The sequence below is a fragment of the Dendrobates tinctorius genome, unplaced genomic scaffold (genome assembly GCF_039654945.1).
Source record: "Dendrobates tinctorius isolate UK_male_01 unplaced genomic scaffold, ASM3965494v1 ptg000066l, whole genome shotgun sequence".
NCBI classification, from domain to species: domain Eukaryota; kingdom Metazoa; phylum Chordata; class Amphibia; order Anura; family Dendrobatidae; genus Dendrobates; species Dendrobates tinctorius.
The window spans coordinates 2,244,763-2,266,898 of NW_027361734.1; the positions used below are offsets into that span (position 1 = coordinate 2,244,763).

Here is a 22,136-nt window from a genome sequence, read left to right on the forward strand (position 1 = left end):
CAGTTCTCCAGAGACTCCGGGAAAAATGTCTCTTTGCTAAACCTGAGAAATGTCTGTTTTTGGCCCAGGAGCTGTCCTTTCTGGGGTTCGTCTTGTCAGCTGAGGGATTTTGTATGGACCACAGAAAGGTTCAGGCTATTGTGGACTGGGTTCAACCCAGGGATCTTCAAAGGTCTTCAGCGTTTCTTGGGGTTCGCTAATTATTATAGGAAATTTATAAGGGGTTTTCGCAAATTGTTAAGCCCCTCACTGATTTGACCTGAAAGGGGTCTGATATCAAGAATTGGCCTGCTCCAGTCGCAGCAGCATCTTTGGCGTTAAAGAAGTGTTTCATGTCGGCCCCTGTATTGATTCAACTGGATCCATCTGAACCATTTATTGTAGAGGTGGACGTCACGGAGGTGGGGGCAGTAATGTCCCAGGGACCTGCCACTTTAACCAATTTAAGACCTTATGCCTCCTTCTCGAAGAAATTCTCTTCTGCGGAAAAGAATTATGATGTAGGTAACAGAGTTATTGGCCATTAAACTGGCATTTGAAGAATGGAGGCATTTTTTGGAGTGGGCAGTCCATCAAATCACTGTGATTACAGATCATAAGAATCTGGCTTACATCAAGTCTTCAAAGAGGTTGACACCGAGACAGGCGAGAAGGTCACTTTTTTCTCAAGGTTTCAATTCTCTATTACCTTTTGGCCCAGTTCTAAAAATGTCAAGGCTGATGCCTTATCCTGTAGTCTGCACCCGATATCACCTCCTGAAACTCCTTCCTCCATTCTTCAGCATGGTGTGGTTGAGGCTGGGGTGTCCTCAATGTTGGAGCGGGAGATTCACGAGGCTCAGTCTCTTGTCCCTCCGTAATTGCCGGTTAATAAACTCTTTGTGCCCATTCAATTTCAGCTCAGGATACTTCAGGAGTTTCATGATTCTGCCCTGAGTGGACATCCTGGAATCTCTGCTACCCATAAAGCTGTTTCAAGGTTGTTTTGGTGGTTCTTGTTGGCTTTGGATGTGGATAAGTTCGTGTCATTCTGTGATGTATGCGCTCGTGCTAAAAGTTCCCATAACCGGGCGGCCGGGGAATTGGTGCCTTTGCCAATTCCTGATAGACCATGGACTCATCTGTCCATGGATGTTATCACCGATCTTCCTCCTTCTAATGGTAAAACGGTCATTTGAGTGGAGGTGGACAAATTTAGTAAGCAGGGGCATTTTGTACCTTTAACAGGTCTGCCTAATGCAAAGACATTAGCTAAATTGTTTGTTGAACATGTGGTACGATTGCATGGTGTTGCCTGTGAGTGTGGTTTCTGACAGGGGAGTGCAGTTTGTGTCCACAGCGCCCCCTGGTGGTGACTGCTCGCAACTGCTCCGCAGTTGCATTACATTATGTACATGAGGTTTAGGAGAGGCTTCCTTTGTGGATGACACTCATGCATGCCACTCCTCTGCATTGTACACCATCATATTGTATCAAGGGAAACAACCTGGTTTGGCCTTCAACTTCTTTAGCTAACTGAAGTAAACTTGCATGTCGGTTTTCTTCAACCCTTTTCATCAGAAGACGCTACTGTTTAGGTGTAAACTTCCATGGTCCGTCGGTACATTCCTGTCAGATGACTGCAGTTTCATCTTTGCTAAATTTTTGCATTACTTTTGCTAAAATATTCTGACTGATAAGTAAAGCTTTGCTGATCTTCTTATAGTCTTCAAAATTCTTGTGCAAACAAAGTATTTTCTTTCCCGGGTCTTGGGACATTTCTCTTCCATGTGGTGCCATTGCTGACAGCATGAAATGGGAAGGGTTTTCTTTGTTAAGTAAGGCCCTTTTATAGTGACACCTGTTTAATAAATAATTAGACTTACCTATGGTTTAAGTCTTGTTAATTAGTATTTCATAATCTAAATTTTAGCTTTGCTTCGAAGACTTTGAATGAGGTTTACTCATTTTTGTAACATGATCTTGAATGAATTTGTTAGGAAAATTACTTTTTTTGGGTGTGCAAAATAACATATCTTGTTTGCAATTAATCAATGGCAATCAAGCATTTTCTAGTTTCCCTCTGTAGTGCTGCGCTTACTCGGTGTACTGGGGGACAATCACTTGGCACGGGAGTAACGTAGACAGGCACGGTTTTGCTCACATAAACAGTCTATGAGGCTTATTTTACACAGCATAAACCACACGGTAGGCCCTGTTACGCGTCACAGGCCTACCATCGTCCATAATATTTCAACATATGGCTTAACTTGCAGTCCCTAAACACGCCGGACCTCTCTGTCCAGTGACCGTGCGCGACCGCACGCCAAACAGTTCAGTAACGTTCATCGAACATAACAAGCACCAACAGTCTTTGGAGGTACCTTACAGGAGCTACTGTTCCAGACGCCGACTCCTTGCCAGTCCTCTCTCCCGGGGAAGCTGCTTTGTTTTGATCACTGTCTTTGTGACCAGGGCACTCCTAACAGTCCAGGGCCGTCACAGACTCTGCTCAGACATGACCTCTCCCAGTGCTATTCAGGACGTCGTCCGCCCCCCGGGACCGTCCAACACCCAGGCGTCACCGGGTGCTATTCAGGGATGCAATCCTACTCCCAGGAACTCTCAACACACCGGCCTCCAGGTCCAGGGCCTCCCCATGCTCTCTTCATGAAGTTAGCAACTTCCAAGACACAGGCTTCCAGGTCCAGGGCCTCACCATGTGCTCTTCAGGAAGTTAGCAACTTCCAACACACAGACCTTCCAGGACCTTGCACTCTGACCACTCAGGTTCACACACTCCTCCATTTGACCAGACATCAGTCACCTTATATATCCGAAACCACCCCCATATGTGGGCGGTGTATGTGTGGCTAGCCGATCCCGCCCAGGTCTCAGACTAGCCCTATAAGCCCCCCTTATAGGTCATTTTTGGGCTTACAGTGCAGAGGACCTCTGCGATACATCATGACGGTCACTGTTTCACCATCACAATCAAGGAAACGCCTACATGCATATCCTGAGGAGCACATACAGCGCCCCCTAGCTGTAACAGAGGTCACTGCATCACACCATAGAAAATGTTGATTCTGAAAGGAAACAAAATTTCCAGACAAATCTGTTGGGGGTGGACTAATTTATGGTGAGGTGTGGAGATTCTCTCTTGCAGCTGCAGAGAATTAATTTCAAAAGGGAATTTGTAAACAAGTTTTTATATATGGCAGCAATGGCATGGCTGTATACGCACTTGTCACCCCAATAAAAATAACGATCTGATTTTCCAGTCATGAGAAATCTTTTTCGTAGAAGGCACATGAAAATGAGGGAAAGGAGTAGTCTGAGGACTTGCCCACACATTTTCACTGACACGACCCCAGCGCACTTCAATCTACACTTTTATATAATTTCTACACTAGATTTCTCATGAAATCTGAAAAAAGAACCTGAATTCTAAGGAAAACTAAAAAAGAACATTATAATTGGCTCGTATCACTTAGTACATTGGCATATATGCCATATTTAACAACTTCACGGTACATATTTTATTAGCTTACGCACTGAACATATCATGCAATCACCAAATCTTTTACATATTCACTATAAAACTGATCTGATCAATTTCTTTATGCTTTTAGTACAAATTTCTACTTGGCACATTACAATTATAATATAATAAACAATATGGTATTCTAAAAAAAAATAAAATTGAGAGACACCACTTACCTGCACTGGATTCTTTATTAGATTTAGTATATGCAGCATAGGTAGCTCTTCAATAAAAGCAATTTCACTTATCTGACAAATCTGTCAATGGAAACATTGAAAAATAGAACCAAAATGAACAAAAATATAGTCATATGTGCCAGTATTTTACTACCCAGCATTTGTATATTATATTAACATACTTAAACAGTACTAAGTAAATAGGTAAAATAGCAAAGTGTTTGTTAAAAATATAAAAAAGTAATTTTGCAATATACAAAAAATCTGCTTTCCTCTTAAGAATGAAGGGAGTTTTAATTTGATAGTTTACCACACCTTTCCTAGGTTACTGGCCACCTCAGCAATCGATTAGAGGTGGCTGGTGTTATAAGCAAGGAGTGCAGCGCTTTTTAGCTCCTTGCTATAGACAGAGGCTTATCTGGGGGAGGGGGCAGCCGGAGTATGTGCCTGGGTGCAGTCAAAATTGGGGGCGCAGTCACTCTGCCTAATGCGGCGGTCCGAAGTGTCTCCCCTGGCAGTTGCATTTTGCCGCCCCATGGACTGGGAGTCAGCAGTTCTCTGGGCTGGCTGTCAAGGTGACAGCCAACTCAGAGAGGCTGCAGCACGCTGGCTCCCAGTCATAAATTGTACTTGCGTCTTTGAGACGTGAGTACACTTGAAGCTCTGGCCGTCAGGTAATAGCAACATCAGGAGCATGATCAAATCATGTAATCACGCTGCTGTCGTCACTCACACATTGGTGGCAAGTGCTTCATACCAGTGGAGCTGAAGACAACGAAGATTGAATGTAACTAGAGGGGGAGGAGTATTTACTGGATTGTAAGGGGGTATTTACTGTGTGTGTTTGGGGACATTTAATGGAACATGGCTGGGGGAGATTTACTGTGTATGGGGGTATTTACTGAGTATGGGGGGGAATTTACTGTAATGTGCTGGGGGATATTTACTGTGTGTGGGGGTATTTACTGGTTGTGGTGGTGATTTACTGTGTGTTGGGGTATTTATTATGTGCCTAAGATTTAGTGTAATGGGGCTGGGGGAGATATACTGTATGGGGGGTATTTCCTGTGTCATATTGTATGGGGGTATTTACTGTGTGTGGAGGGAGATATACTGTATGGGGGTATTTACTATGTGTGGAGGGAGATTTAATGTGTGGGAGGTATTTACTATGTGGGGGAGATTTATTGTGTGTGTGGAGGTGATTTAGTATAATAGGGGGTATGGTTTGAGGAGGCAGTATAGAGAGTGAGAGGGTAAATGTGTGAGGAGACTGTTTGAGGGGAGTAGTGCAAGGAGACGGTATTGGGGAAAAGTGTGTGTGGGCACAGAATAAAGACAGAGTAGTGTGGGGGTAACATGCGGGAACAGTGTAAGGTCACAGCCAGGAAAGGATAGTAAGACAAGGAGTGAGGAGATGAAAAAGAAAAATGATAATTACTTACCGGTAATTTGATTTTCCAGAGCCACAACAGCATGAGAGATGGTATCCGCCACCAGGAACAAGAAACCTGTAGCAGATAAAAGAAGGGGGCGGCACCTCTCTCCTCAGTTTGTTTCAGAGTATGCAAGGTAACCGCCTTATTAGTTCACATATGTACTGTATATTGCATGCACGCTGACAAAAGTCAGTCTTATCCACTATATATATATATATTTTTTTGTGCATCACACAACCAACACCAAGATAGGGCGGGAACTAATGCGGAGCTGTCATGGCTCTGGAAAATCAAATTACCAGTAAGTAATTATCATTTTTTCCCTTCCCCATGACACCGTACATGAGAGGAAGAAATAGAAGAGACTCCTAGTAAGAGACAACAGCAGATAACACCTGTCTCCCAAAGGCAAGATTTGAGAGCCCTAGATGTAGCCTATAATGACAGAAGAAAGTGGAGGGTGAAGATCATACCGCTGCCTTGCAAATCTGTTCTACAGATGCATTCGCCCGTTCGGCCCAGGATGTGGCAATAGCCCTTGTTGAGTGAGCCGTTACACGCAGTGGGGGAGTCTGACCTGAAGAAGAATAAGACAGTGAAATAGCCATACGAAGCTACCGTCCGATAGTTGATTTTGAGGCCTTTTTCCCCGGTTTGTCCCCTGGAAGGAGACAAAAAGGGCTGATGACAGTCACCATGATTTTGAGACTTCTATAAATTGGAGTTGGCAACATCTGACATCTAGACAATGGAAGGTTTGCTCTCCCAGGGATTTGGGGTGGGCACAAAATGAGAGTAAAATTATGTCCTGGCCCCTGTGAAATTTTGAATTGACCTTCGGAAGGAAGGCTGGGTCAATCTTTATAATTACTCTGTCATCCAGAAAGGTAGTATATGGGGGATTTACAGAGACAGCTTGCAGCTCGCAGATACGCTGAGCTGACGTCAGGGCAACCAGGAGCACTGTTTTTAATGTCAAGGCCTTTACTGAAATGGAAGTAAGAGGTTCGAAAGGTGAGGAAGTTAGGGCATTTAAAACTAAATTTAGATCCCAGGGAGCTACCTTAGGTAGTGATTTTGAGGGTTTGGCTGTAAAGGAGGCTCGAATGAACCTATAGACCCAAAGGTGATCAGCAAGTTTTTGGTCAAACAACGCACCCAGGGTAGAGACTTGCACTTTTAGGGTGCTAGTAGATAATCGTCTTTCTAGCCCCTTTTGAAGAAATTCTAGAATTTCCTTTACTGGGACTTCTTGGCTTGTATTGGAAAATTGTCGTCCTGAAAATTCCAGGAATCTTTCCCAAATTTTTTGGTATTTGACCTTTTTCCTGCTAGCGAGCTAAGTGGTCACTAAAGGGCCCGAGAATCCTTTTCCTAGTAGGAGTCCCCTCTCAAGTTCCAAGCGGTGAGATAGAGTCTGTGTACTTGAGGGTGCTCTACTGGACCCTGGTGTAGGAGATTTGGGATATCCGGAAGGAACCATGGGTCCAAGACACACATGCGTCTGAGCCATGTGAACCAAGCCCTTTTTGGCCAAAAGGGCGTAACAAGGATTATCCGTGTCTTGTCTTCCTGAATTTTCTTCAGGACTATCGGAATCAATGGAACTGGGGGAAACGCATAAGCCAGACAAAACTTCCAGCGGTGCAGCAGTGCATCCACCCCTTCCGGGTGTTCCCTTGGGCTCAGGGAGTAGAACCTGTTTACCTTCCGACCACTCTCCCTGGTGCAATACGTGACAACTTAAGAAATCTGCCACAAGATTGTCCGCCCCTTTCAAGTGTGTACTTGACAGGGGAAAAAGGTTGCTTTCTGCCCATATGAACAGCTCTTTGGCTTCTGTCATCAGGGATGTTGACCTTCTACCCCCCTTGTCGGTTTATGTAAGCTACGGTCATACTGTTGTTGGATAATACTGCCACATGTTTTCCTTGGACCTCTTCTTCTGCCTGAAGAATTGCCCGCCTCACAGCTGTCAACTTTTAGGTTGGAGGATGTCGCCCTCATTAAGGGTTCCCATTGGCCCTGTAGAATCCGGCCTGCTAGATGTGCTCCCCAACCTAACGGACTTGCGTCCTTGGTTAGTACCACCGGATTCTGAACGGACCAAGGTACAGCGTTGTTTAAGTTTTCGGTGCTCAGCCACCACTTTAATGAGCCCTGCATTCGTGGTGATAGAAGAATCTTCCGATTCAAGTTGTACAGATCCTTCGCCTGCTCAGACAGAATCTGCCATTGTAATTCCCTCGTATGGGCTTGCGCCCACTGGACCGCTGGGATTGTCGCTGTTAGGATACCCAAGAGTGACATCACCCCTCTTACTGAGATGGCCTGACCTGGTTGCACCTGCTATATCTTTTGTTGAATGGTCTGAATCTTTCTCTCTGGGAGGACACACTCTTGTCTGACTGAATTCAATCCCGAGGAATTCCTGCATCTGAGCTGGAATTAACCCCGACTTTTTAAAATTTATTATCCAGCCAAGTCTGGACTGCTTTACTCAGTTTTCCTTGTCTGCCACGATGAGAAAATCATCCTAATATGGTACTAGTAGTATGTTTTGTTTTCTCACAAAGAACACTATTTTGGAAATTATCTTTGTGAACATACGAGGGGCTACTGACACCCCGAAGGTAAAACATTGGTATTGTAGATGAGTGGGGACTTGTGCAATCTCCACTACCAATTTTAGGCACTGCTGATGTTCCCCACAGATTGGTACATGGTAGTAAGCATCTGTCAGATCTTTTACTGCCATGTAGCAGCCTGGATCGAGTAGCCTTACTGCTGACTTTAGGGTTTCCATCTTGAACCTCTACATATATTGGTTCAGTGCTTTTAAATTGAATATTGCTCTCAGTGAGCCATCTGGTTTTGGCATGAGGAATAGGGTGCTGTAGAATCCTTCTCCTATTTGGTGGTGTGGCACTTTTATCAGCACTTCCTTCTGTAGGAGGAGATGAACTTCTTTTTCTAGTGTGGCTTGATTTTTCTTGGCCACCTGAGTCACTATCAATCGCTGCGGTGGGGGGGCTGAGGAAATTTAGTTGCAGGCCTTCGGATAACAAGCTGGTTATCCACTGTGAGGCGGGTAATGTTGACCATTGGTGGACAAAAAAAAAAATCGAAGTCTTCCCCCCACCGGAATTTTGGCGTCATTGATGCTTGGGGTCTGATTTAGAGGGAGGCTTACTGAAGAGGAATCCCTTATCTTTCCTCCAGGGTTTGCCTCGCATGGACCTGTCGTCTGAGCGGCCTCGGCTCCCTCTATTCCCTGATCCTCGAAAGGACGAGCGAGCGTCACTCCAACGGCGTCTAGAGAAGGGGGGTGGTGGGAACCGTTCATTCTTGTCTGACGACTTCTCCAAGATTTCATCTAACGCTTTCCTAAAGAGGTACTGTCCCTCACAAGGGACTGCACAGAGCTTAACTTTTGATTCAAAGTCTGCAGCCCAGTTTTTTAACCACAGTACTCTGCGACCTGAATTAGACAGGGCACATGCACGGGCGGCACATCGAACGGAGTCAACTGCGGCATCCACTAGGAAACCTGCTGCTTTTTGCAAGGAAGGTATTGCCTCCAGTAGCCTCTCTCTCAGGCATTTGATTTTTATCTGTTTACTCAATTCCTCTAACCACTTGATCATAGCACGAGCTGTACAAGTTGCGGCTACCCCAGGTTTAAATGACCAAGCTGATGCCTCCCAAGCGGATTTTAGAAAGGCATCAGCTTTCTTGTCGAGGGGATCTTTTAAGGCACCCATGTCCTTGAATGGTAGGGCTATCCCTCTAGAAGTACTGGCGATAGCAGCATCCAGTCTAGGAGCTTTTTCCCATTTTTGGCAAACCTCCTCATCAAATGGGTATTTGCGTTTTAGTGTCTGCGGGACAGACATCTTTTTGTTAGGTTTTTTCCACTCCCTTTTAATTAAATTCAGCAGATTATCATGAAAGGGAAAAACCCTGCGTTTTTTCCTCTCCAGGTTACTAAACATGGAATCCTGAATTGTTTGTTGCTCCCTGGGGGTTTCGACCCCCATAGTAGACCTGACAAGCTTAAGTAATTTTCCAATATCTTCGGATAAAAAATAAGGGTGGCCATATTTCTCGTCTGAGAAGTCCAGGTCTGAGTCATAAGAGGGGGCTACTTCTCCATGCTCTTCCTCCGAATCTACATCAGGACTTTGGATATCTGCAGGAGGAGGGGGAGGGGTGGGTTTTCCGGAGCTGAGTGCAGTATGCTACTTTAACTGCTCCTTTACTGTTGTCTTGACTTCATCTCGAATAATAGTTTTTATGTTCTGGAGTAGGGATGATGACTCCTCAACCACTGTTTTATTAATACACAAGCGACAGATTCGCTTGTCATATGTTCTAAGGCTAGTTTCACACTTGCTTTTTTTTGCAGCGCGTTTTTCCCGCAAAAAAACGCATTGAAAAAACGCATACAAAAGCATACAACTGCAGCGTTTTTTTCAAGCATTTTTATGAGCATGCATGAAAAAAACGCAGCGTTTTTAAGCGTTTGTATGCGTTTTTAGTGCGTTTTTACCGCGTTTGCGTTTTTTTCCAACATTTTTAGGTGGCCCCTCACACTACCCAAACCATGACTTTACTAACCCTAACCCTGACCCTAACCCTAACCCTAACCCTGACCCTAACCCTAACCCTGACCCTAACCCTTAACCAAATCATACTTAACCCTAACCCAAACCCTAAACCCTAACTAACCCTAACCCTAACCCTGACCCTAACCCTAACACTAACCCTGACCCTAACCCTAACCCTAACCCTAACCCTGACCCTAACCCTAACCCTAACCCTGACCCTAACCCTTAACAAAACCATACTTAACCCTAACCCTGACCCTAACCCTAACCCTGACCCTAACCCTTAACCAAACCATACTTAACCCTAATCCAGACCCTAACCCTGACCCTAACCCTAACCCTAACCCTGACCCTAACCCTAACCCTGACCCTAACCCTTAACCAAACCATACTTAACCCTAATCCTGACCCTAACCCTGACCCTAATCCTTAACAAAACCATACTTAACCCTAACCCTGACCCTAACCCTAACCCTGACCCTAACCCTAACCCTAACCCTAACCCTGACCCTGACCCTAACCCTTAACCAAACCATACTTAACCCTAATCCTGACCCTAACCCTGACCCTAATCCTTAACAAAACCATACTTAACCCTAACCCTGACCCTAACCCTAACCCTGACCCTAACCCTAACCCTAACCCTAACCCTAACCCTGACCCTAACCCTTAACAAAACCATACTTAACCCTAATCCTGACCCTAACCCTGACCCTTAACCAAACCATACTTAACCCTAACCCTGACCCAAAACCTAACCCTAACCCTGACCCTGACCCTAACCCTAACCCTAAACCCCCTTAACTAACCCTAACTCTAACCCAAACCCCTAAATTCCATGGTTTAAAAAAAAAAACGCATATGCAAAAAAACGCATACATGAGCATGCCAGTGCGCACATATGCGCATCCATAGGCTATAATGGCCATTTTTAGCGCAAAACGTGCGCATGCGCTTTTTTGCAGGGCCAAAAAATGCAACATGCTGCGTCTGGAAAATCCAATCGCACACCCCAAAAAAACGCAGCGCATGAAAATCGCATACATGCGCTTACAAGCGCGCAGGTATGCGCACCCATGTTAAATATAGGGGAAAAAACGCATGCGCACATGTGCGTTTTTTTCCAGCGCTAAAAAACGCAAATGTGAAACCAGCCTAAGGAGGGTTTTCCTGCATAATGCACATGCCCTGTTTTTCTGTTTGCCATAGCCTTTTTCCCCTAAAGAAAAACATGACACAGAGGCTGTCATTACCAACATATTTTGCCTTACAAAGGCACTCACCCACCGAAACCCCTGGGTACCACGGTAGCCTGTGGGTTTGCTTCATCCTCCGCTGTGCGTACTTCCGTTGCAGGGTCCGCCATGCTTACATACAAAGCTGTTGCCGCTGTATCTATTGCACACCGTTTCTTTTATGTGGCAGGAGCGGTGTGCGCACCCCTGGAACAACTCCCTCCCACAAGCATCCAGCACACCGTCTCTCCTGACGTGTGGTCACTTCCGGCGAGACCGGAACCGTCCCGTTCACTCAGCGCCAGTGTCGTGATGGACACGCCCCCTCCTGGCACGGTCTCCTGACAGGAGCGGCCCCCAGTGAGTCCACCGGGGGGGATGAGGAGCGGCACATGACAGCCCCCAGGACACCGGGATGACAGGCACGCGCCACTGCGCCCAGCTGCCCCCCCTCCACACCGCGGACCTCGGTCTCCGGACCGGACTTTATCAGAGGGGGATCCCCCTGAAGGTATGTAGCCTGCCACAGGCATCCACCTGAAGGAACAGGAAACTAAACTGAGGAGAGAGGTGCCACCCCCTTCTTTTATCTCTGCTACAGGTTTTCTGTCATAGGGAAGGGAAAAAGAAAGAGAGCGACTGCAGAGACAACATCAGCCATAAAAGGTATCTTGAAGTACATTTTTGTTACTAATTCTCATTTTTATTTATACTAGGAGTATTAAAGGGCTTGTCTAATGTGGTAGGTCATCTCATTCAGCTTCTTAAGAGCATATATACAAATTAGAAAAGCATATATTATCCCTGCATCATGAATGGTCCTCTAATAATGTCATAAAGGGACCAAGGAAAATTCCAACTTGGAACACTCACTAGATAATGGTATACAAAACAACAGAGTGTACGCCCAAAAATAGAATACAGATTAAAAAAAATCAGTATTTTATTAAGATGTAAATATCATCACATAAAATTTCATATAGGCAAACGATACAGGATTCAATACAGGGTAAGGAACAAACAAGCAAGTATATAAACCGGGCCTAAGGTATACATATAGAGGTAGGGAGGTGGAAACAATAATTAATCTAGAAACTGCAGCTTAAAGTGCGCGTATCAACATGTACACAAGCCATGTTAGCCCATAAAAGTCAATAGTAAAGTGCAAACATGGGGAAATTTCCCTTTAAAACCCCAATGGCTGCCTAGCCTGGTTTTAGACAGCAATAAATATCCAGAAAATATTATCTTCTTAATAAAGTAACAAAAAGCCACTCTCACCCATAATCCCTCTCTAAAGGTCCTGGAACACGCTGCGTGTGATGAGCAGTTCGTTGGCAAATCGCATATGTGCTTGGGGGAGTGGAGCATCACACTGAATTCTTTACCCGGGTACCAGAAAACCCAGAAACACCTCTGGCTACAAAGCCTGCAAGTGCTGCAATAAAGCTGGCCAGACAGACTCCAGGACCCAGTCAGATGCAGTGCTCCAGCGCCATTTCAATACTGCGCAGGCAAAGCTGCTTTTGCTTGCAGCACAGCTCAGTACAGCGGTGAAACCAAGCCGTTGGTTCAAATTGTCAATCATCAGGAGCACATCAACCCCCGGACGCTGGGGAGCAATGTGCTCATGTACACAAAACAAATCCTTCAACTCACCTCTACAAAAGTGGTCAGACTACAGTTATCTTTACTATTTTCATATATCCCATTAGGGACTTTTGAGCCAATAAAAGGGAATTTCGATGTTCCGGGTCCCCAACTCTTTACCAGAGTGAAGAGCACATTAAAAATTTCTATTTTGTAGGAACTGTCCTATCTTGCATTACACGGATAAACTTGAGTTGAATGGGCACTGTGTAATGCTTTATTTCACTTATGCTAGCACTGCAGAGAAACCTACTTACTGCCAGATGTCTCCACTGATATCAGCTGATTACTAAAGGTCCCAATAGGGAAAAACAGCCATTTCATTGTGGAGCGAAATTTGGCACTTTTGGGTGTGAACCACTCTACATCTCACTTTACACTCATTTTTTGAACTATAGCATAAAAGAGAGAAATAAAATAGAACACCGATCCATCGACAAAGGTAGTATTTTTCTGTATTTTCCAATATACTGTATTGTCTGGTTCTCAAAATTTCTAACTATTGCAACTACCATAGTTTGGTCTGCATATTTGTTTCTGTGATGGTATCTCTCACTACCTGATCCGTCATCTGTATAAAATCCAATGCAAGCCGTCAAACAAAAGGGTCTGTGTATCTAGCCTACAATATACGTCCGAAGCGTTTCCCGATGCAAACTGTAACATCGCCCGAGACTTAATTATCCGGCCTGTACACTTTCCTATTATAATGGATCTACTATACTTCTCACTTTATTTAAAATGGACCAACTCTATAAACTGGATGTTATTGACAAATGTAATGTGCGATTTTTTCTCTACAGAAGTAACACACAAACACATACGTACGTCTATTACCTCATTGTCTTGAATGTTAAGAGTCTGCAGAAATTTCAAACCCTCCAGACCTTCAAGACTAGTGATCTGGTTAGAGGAGAGGTCCAGCGTTTGTAATGATTTCAGATTTTCCAAGCCAGTGATGTTCTTAATTTGATTTGAAGCCTTGAACAAAAGTGAAAAAACAACCGTAAGAATTTGTGCTGTAGTACTTACTCTCACATTCAGCGGTGAAAACCAGAGAGCTCATCCTCATGCAAATACAAGCCACCTCCAATTACACATCTGCAGAATAAACATGAATGCCATCTGTAGATATCTGCCAAAAATCTAACAAACGTGAACATTAAAGGGTGATTTCAGGGATAGAATAATAAAGAAACAAAATGTCACTATAAATAAATTATAAATAAATGTCAACTTAACTTTAATTAGAAAATTACACTTGTATTGTCTAGGGATGTAATCACCATAGCACATTAAAATGACCTATGTCTTGTTACACTGACACAAACCTGTTCTAGAAGGTTAAAAGAAGAGTTGACCGAGCATGTGCAGTAGGAAGCTCTGCCCCTCCTTTCATGTAAAGGTAGATGTGCTCTTAGTGGATATTCTGATGTAATACTGAGGATATCAAGGGTTCTGAGATAAGAAAAGGAACCCACACTGCTGTCCACCACGTCTTATTTAATACTGGAGATACCAGGGGTGATGACTTAAGAAAAGACTGCTCACACTGCTGTCCACCCTGCCTGATCTAATGGTGGAGATATCAGGGATGCTGAGGTAAGAAGAGGCTGCTCACACTGCTGTCCACCATGTCTCATCCAATACAAGCTATTCCAGGGGTGCTGACGTAAGAATTGGCTGGTCGCATTGCTGTCCATCCTATATAATAAAATACTGTAGATAACAGGAGTGCTGAGTTAAGAAGAGACTGCTCATAGTGTCCACACTGTCTGATCTAATACTCCAATTTATAAAATTGCTGCGAAATAAGCTAATGCTAGAGAAACAAAATTATAATTATTAGTGATGAGCGAGTATACTCATTGCTCAATGCTCATTGCATTTTTCCGAGCATGCTCGGGTGGTCTCCGAGTATTTTGGTGTGCTCGGAGATTTAGATTTCTTCGTCTCAGCTGCATGATTTGCTACTGCTAGACAGCCTGAATACATGTGTGGAATGCCTGTTTGTTAGGGAATTCCCACTTGTATTCAGCCTGTCTACAAGTCGCAAATCATGCAGCTAAGAAGACAAAATCTAAATCTCCGAGCTCGCCAAAATACTCGGAGACCACCCGAGCATACTCGGCAAAACCCGAGCAACGAGTTTACTTGCTCATCACTAATAATTATTATTACTAGAGATACAAGGAGTACTGAGATAGAAGAAGAGGCTGCTCATATTACCGTCCACCCTTTCTTATCTAATACTGGAAATACCTGGGATACAGAAATAAAAAGAGGCCGCTCACACTGCTCCTCACCTTGTCTTTCTGTTCTAATACTTGAGATACTGGGGTCCACAGGTAAGAAGATGCTGCTCATATTGATATCCACCCTGTCTTTCTGATCTATTACTAGAGATACCAGGGATGCCGAGTGAAGAAGAGGCTACTCATACTACTGTCCACCCTGTCTGGTCTATTACTGGAAATACCAGGGATCCTGAGGTAAGAAGAGGCTGCTCATACTGCTGTCCACCCTGTCTTTCTGATTGAATACTGAAGATACCAGGGGTGCTGAGGTAAGAAGAGGCTGCTTACACTGCTGTCCACACTTTCTTTCTGATATAATAATGGAGAAAATAAAATTCCAGAAGTACCAAGAGGCAGCTCACACTGCTGTACACCTTGCCTGATCTAATGGTGAAGATATCAGGGATGCAGAGGTAAGAAAAGACTGCTCACACTGTCATTTTGATCTAATACTGGAGATACCAGGGTTGCTGAGATAAGAAGAGGCTGCTCACACTGCTGCTGCATATCTCCTGTGACCCAGAGATATGAGCTATAGGTTATCTCCAAATCACATTATCAGAGCTTCCTATTGCACATGCTCACAGGCACCTGAGGCGATTTTAATGTGCTATTACTTCGCTAGACAAAACAAATGTGATTTTCTAATTCAATGTAAGTAAGAACTTATTAATAATGTCATTTTTTCACTTCGTTTGATGTCCTTGGAGCAGGAATGCACACATGAATGTATTTCCTGCTTTTAACTTTAAATGGCAAATCCACAGAATAGTACAGTGCCAGCTACTCAGGTAGTACTAGAGTTCCTGTCCTCTTCCTCTGCAAGGAGCCTATTTGCATATTTAAATTCCTAGGGGAACATTGCATTTCCTATAAGTCCCCCTAGACCAACTTGGCACTCTCCACCAGGAGAACCTTTACCCCTTACAACTTCCAGTCAGAAGCCTCTCAACCAACCATACTAATACTCCTGCTTTGCACTGATGAGGGAAAAAAAACATGAAACACGTGTCTGGATATTTGTTGCATGTAAATTGAACCGTCATATGGATTTTTAAATGTTTAATATGGCAAGTCTTTTTGGGAAGAAACTTCCCCCTTGCAATATCAGTGGCAATTCTGAAACAAAACTATTGGATTATTTATAACACATGCAGAGTAGTTAACACATGCAGAGTAGTTTGTGGCAAATATGCCACATCTGCAAGGACGAAAAAAACACCATGGTAGTAGACTTCTCTTGAAGGATTTTAGACTATACTATTATTTCATTATTATCTGTTACAAACAGTATAAATAAAGGTTAGATATCTTGGAACAGAAACATTACGTAAGGAAACGTAATATTTATTGAATGAAGTCAGTGAAGGTTCGGAGCTCCTAAAAGGAAAGCATTTGAAATGTAAGCCGTATAACAAGGTTATTCACAGATGCTAGTTTTCAGAATATCATTCTTACCTCTGGCAGTGAGGATTCTGCCGACAATTGTACAATTTCATATACTGTTTCACAAACAAAAAGGAATCATTTAAAATGATATCCGATAGAAGCGATCCATATGACGGGGGGATAAACTGAGCCCGCTGATAGTGGAAACATTTATATAAACCATTTCTGAGATTTCACCTCCTGCTGATACCTAATGCATTGTGACTGGAACACAGCCACATGAACCAAATGACAAATGAAACAAGAGGATGCTGGAAACATATTGATGTCAGATGGATAAAATGACTAGGTTAGTGAATGCATTTGTTTGTTAAAAGTGTCCCCATAATTTCCCACGGTGTTAATAAATGTTACATATTTCATTCTGTCTTCACAACTATAGAAATAAAATATTCTTTAAAAAAAACATAATACTTAAAATAACCTAATACAAATCATTTTATTTAAGCACCCAATAGTGAATCAGCTTTAGGCAAACAAAGTCGCTCATTTTGGCCCTTGCCTGCTTTGAACACAAATGTTGACTTTCTTATTGATTTTCACCACTCTTGCCAGTCATAGTTCGCATACATTCCAGCTTGTGATGCACAAACAGGTCAAAATGCATTGTACTGCAGAGAACGTCTGTTTAAGAGGTCACCATATAATTCTGGAATCTGGCACTGTTGATATGTAGCTCTCCATCTGGTCTTAAGACACCTTTTATTAGCCAAAGTTCTCCGGCAATGTTCTTCAGATAAAAATAAAAAGGGGTACAATCACAGTAAGGATTGTAATTTCCTCATCTATGGTCAAACAAAAAAATGTGTAGAAGATCTTAAAAGGGAACCTGCCACCATGAAAATGCAGTCCAATCTTAAGGCACCATGTTAAAAAGCAGGAGGAGCGGAGTAGGTTGATGTACAATTTTGTGAGAAAAGATTCAGTATAACCTTTGTTTTTATCATTTAAATATCTGCTCTTTCTGGGATTTTTAGTACAGTGGGTGGTCCCATCAGTGACTGACAGCTATCTGTATAAGAGTGCCCAAAAAGATAGCTGTCAGTCACTGATTGGTCCAGTAGGCGATCCTAAGAAGCCAGAAAGAGCAGAACTTTAAATGATTAAAACACAGATTATACTTTAGTCTTTTCTCACAAAACGCGTCAGTGCAGAGGGATGGGAGTTTGATAGACCATTCACATGCTACCGGGATTCAGGTAAAGGAGCATTGTGCCCCCTATTGATGACTTTATATAAACATGCTTAACTCAGTGATAAATACTAATGTGATTAGCCTTGTACTTTTATTCAGTAGTTAATTTATCCTCCCTCTCATATTGTTTGTTTGCAAATGTCTGACGGGCACATGTGCTTAATTAATCACGTTGGTTGAGTTGGTAACTGTGCACAGTGCTATTATGCCTCTCAGCCATTGCAGACTCATGGATGTCTATGAGGAGAGTTATTGATTAGAGGTTTTCAATATTGATTGAGCTAGTATTAGTACTTATTTATGAATTTATTTTGATGACATCTGTCCCTCATTTACTTCATTATTAATTAAATATATTTTTGGAGCACTTAGCACTTTAACAATTTAATCAATATTTGTAATCCTTTTATAATCATTTTTGCTGCACACTAGTGAGCTCTGTGTGTATTCTATTTTGAACATATTATTAAGAGGGGACATGATTCTACCTTTACCATGTAGCAGTCATCAATCGCTGATTCCCTTATCCTACTCTTTTTCCTGTTTTTGCATTTTTCTTGAATTTTTTATTATTCATTTTTATACCATATTTAATAAAATTAAATCTTAAATTATATGGTTTTCGTGAGCACCTCTGTCTTTTCCTAGGATATACCCACACCTGGGAAGTTGTGTTAATTATTGTTCTAATCAGAAAGGGTGAACCTATGATTATAGGGATTTTGTAGTAAATTAGGAATTTAAAATTGTACATTATATATATATATATATATATATATATATATATATATATATATATATATATATATACATACACACACACACATACATATGCAGCTCTGGCAAAAATTAAGAGACCACTGCAAAATTTTCAGTTTGTCTGATTTTTCTCTTTATAGGTATATTTTTGAGTAATGGTCAAAATAACAAAATAATGCAGTGCTTGCAGACCTCAAATAATGCTAAGCAAACAAGTTCTAATCATTTAGAAACAACAATACTAATGTTTTAACTCAGCAAGAGTTCAGAAATCAATATTTTGTGGAATAACCATGATTTTTAATCACAGCTTTCATGCGTCTTAGCATGCTTTCCACCAGTCTTTCACACTGCTTTTGGGTGACCTTATGCCACTCCTGGTACAAAAATTAAAGCAGTTCTTGGTTTGATGGCTTGTGACTAGTGTTGAGCATTCCGATACCGCAAGTATCGGGTATCGGCCGATACTTGCTGTATCGGAATTCCGATACCGACTTCCGATATTTTTTCAATATCGGAATTCGGCATCGGAATCGGAAGTTCAGTTGATTGACGGCCTGACGTCATCATGATGCGCGGTGTGTGCGCATCATGATGCGCCGTCATTTCGGGCCTTCCGGGGGTCTCTGCCGGCCTGCCGGGGGGCTGTGCCGGCCTGCCGGGGGGCTGTGTGGACTGCCCGGGGTCTGTACCGGCCTGCCGGGGGGCTGTGCCGGCCTGCCGGTGGTCTGTGCACCCTGTGGGGGTCTGTACCGGCCTGCCGGGGGGCTGTGCCGGCCTGCCGGGGGGCTGTGCTGATGTCCGGGGGTCTGTGCAAGCATCGTCCGATGGGACTACAAGTCCCATCGGGCGATGCCTGCTACCATGACAGTGATTGACACATTAGCCAATGATGGGACAGTAGTAGTCCCATCATCCGGCTAATGTGTTAAATGTTAAAAAAAAAATAAAAAAAAAAAAATACTACATGCATGCTACATACATACTACATGCATGCTACATATATACTACATACATACTACATACATGCTACATACATACTGCATGCTACATACATACTACATACATACTACATACATACTACATACATACTACATACATGCTACATACATACTACATGCTACATACATACTACATACATACATACTACATACATACTACATACATGCTACATACTGCATGCTACATACATACTACATACATACTACATGCATGCTACATACATACTACATATATACTACATACATGCTGCATGCTACATATATACTACATGCTACATACATACTACATATATACTACATGCATGCTACATACATACTACATACTACATATATACTACATACATACTACATATATACTACATACATACTGCATGCTACATACATGCTACATACATACTACATGCATGCTACATGCATGCTACATGCATGCTACATGCATGCTACATACATACTACATGCATGCTACATGCATGCTACATACATACTACATGCATGCTACATACATACTACATGCATGCTACATACATACCACATACATACTACATGCTACATACATACCACATATATACTACATACATACAATACATTCATACAATACATACATAGACATACAGTACATATAACATAGAGTAACATACTTACCAATACTTGTCACATTGTTCCCCGAAGCCATTGTCTATTCCGGGATAAATATTAACATAACAAACCACAAAAATACTCACCCACGATCCGAAGCAGTCCACGAGTGTGTCCCACGACGATCTTGGGTAGAGAACTGCAGCATCAGATGATGCTGCCGTTCTCTACGGGCTGTAGGAATCCAATGACGGAAGGTAGGTATCCTTCCGCACTGTATTCCTCCGCCACTTAAAAAAAAAAAGTCCCTAGTCTCACTTTATGCCATTGCTGTGTGGGAATTTCCCACGCAGCAATGGCATAAAGTGAGACTAGGGACTTTTTTTTTTTTAAGTGGCGGAGGAATACAGTGCGGAAGGATACCTACCTTCCGTCATTGGATTCCTGCAGCCCGTAGAGAACGGCAGCATCATCTGATGCTGCAGTTCTCTACCCAAGATCGTCGTGGGACACACTCGTGGACTGCTTCGGATCGTGGGTGAGTATTTTTGTGGTTTGTTATGTTAATATTTATCCCGGAATAGACAATGGCTTCGGGGAACAATGTGACAAGTATTGGTAAGTATGTTACTCTATGTTATATGTACTGTATGTCTATGTATGTATTGTATGAATGTATTGTATGTATGTAGTATATATGTGGTATGTATGTAGCATGTAGTATGTATGTGGTATGTATGTAGCATGCATGTAGTATGTATGTAGCATGCATGTAGTATGTATGTAGTATGTATGTAGTATGTATGTAGTATATATGTAGTATGTAGTATGAATGTAGTATATATGTAGTATGTATGTAGCATGTAGTATGTAGCATGCATGTAGTATATATGTAGTATGTATGTAGTATGTATGTAGCATGCATGTAGTATATATGTAGTATGTAGCATGTAGTATGTATGTAGCATGCATGTAGTATGTAGCATGTAGTATGTATGTAGCATGCATGTAGTATATATGTAGTATGTATGTAGTATGTATGTAGCATGCATGTAGTATATATGTAGTATGTAGCATGTAGTATGTATGTAGCATGCATGTAGTATGTAGCATGTAGTATGTATGTAGCATGCATGTAGTATATATGTAGTATGTATGTAGTATGTATGTAGCATGCATGTAGTATGTATGTAGCATGTAGTATGTAGCATGCATGTAGTATATATGTAGTATGTAGCATGTAGTATGTATGTAGCATGCATGTAGTATATATGTGTTATGTATGTAGCATGTAGCATGCATGTAGTATGTATGTAGTATATATGTGGTATGTATGTAGCATGCAGTATGTATGTAGCATGCATGTAGTATATATGTAGTATGTATGTTGCATGTAGTATTTATGTAGTATGAATGTAGCATGTATGTAGTATGTAGTATGAATGTAGCATGTATGTAGTATGCATGTTGTATGTATGTAGCATGTAATTTTTTTTTTTTTTTTTTTTTTTTACATTTAACACATTAGCCGGATGATGGGACTACTACTGTCCCATCATTGGCTAATGTGTCAATCACTGTCATGGTAGCAGGCATCGCCCGATGGGACTTGTAGTCCCATCGGACGATGCCTGCACAGACCCCCGGAGCCTGCACAGACCACCGGCAGGCCGGCACAGCCCCCCGGCAGGCCGGCACAGCCCCCCGGAGCCTGCACAGCCCCCCGGCAGGCCGGCACAGCCCCCCGGCAGGCCGGCACAGCCCCCCGGAGCCTGCACAGCCCCCCGGCAGGCCGGCACAGCCCCCCGGCAGGCCGGCACAGCCCCCCGGAGCCTGCACAGACCACCGGCAGGCCGGCACAGACCACCGGAGCCTGCACAGACCCCCTGGCAGGCCGGCACAGCCCCCCGAAAGGCCCGTACAGACCCCAGAGAGGCTGTACAAGGGCAGGAAAGGGTTTTTCTTATTCCGATACCGGAAGTCCCATAGACTTGAATGGGACTTCCGGTATCGGAATCGGCGATACCGATACTTTTTTTAAAGATCGGCCGATACCATCCGATACGATACTTTGAAGTATCGGACGGTATCGCTCAACTCTACTTGTGACTATCCATCTTCCTCTTGATTACACTCCAGAGGTTTTCAATGGGGTTCAGGTCTGGAGATTGTGCTGGCCATGACAGGGATTTGATGTGGTGGTCCTTCATCCACACATTGAAT

At 42.9% G+C, this 22,136-nt stretch overlaps 1 protein-coding gene across 1 annotated transcript in view; it reads right to left on the minus strand.

The window, feature by feature from the left end:
* Nucleotides 1-22,136, minus strand: part of LRGUK (leucine rich repeats and guanylate kinase domain containing) — a 103,617-nt gene that overhangs the window by 50,350 nt on the left and 31,131 nt on the right. Inside the window, exons 8-9 of the mRNA XM_073580981.1 lie at nt 13,474-13,617; nt 3,703-3,783 (exon numbers count right to left, since the gene is read on the minus strand). Coding sequence (XP_073437082.1) covers nt 3,703-3,783; nt 13,474-13,617 — 225 coding nt within the window. The remainder of the gene's footprint in view (nt 1-3,702; nt 3,784-13,473; nt 13,618-22,136) is intronic.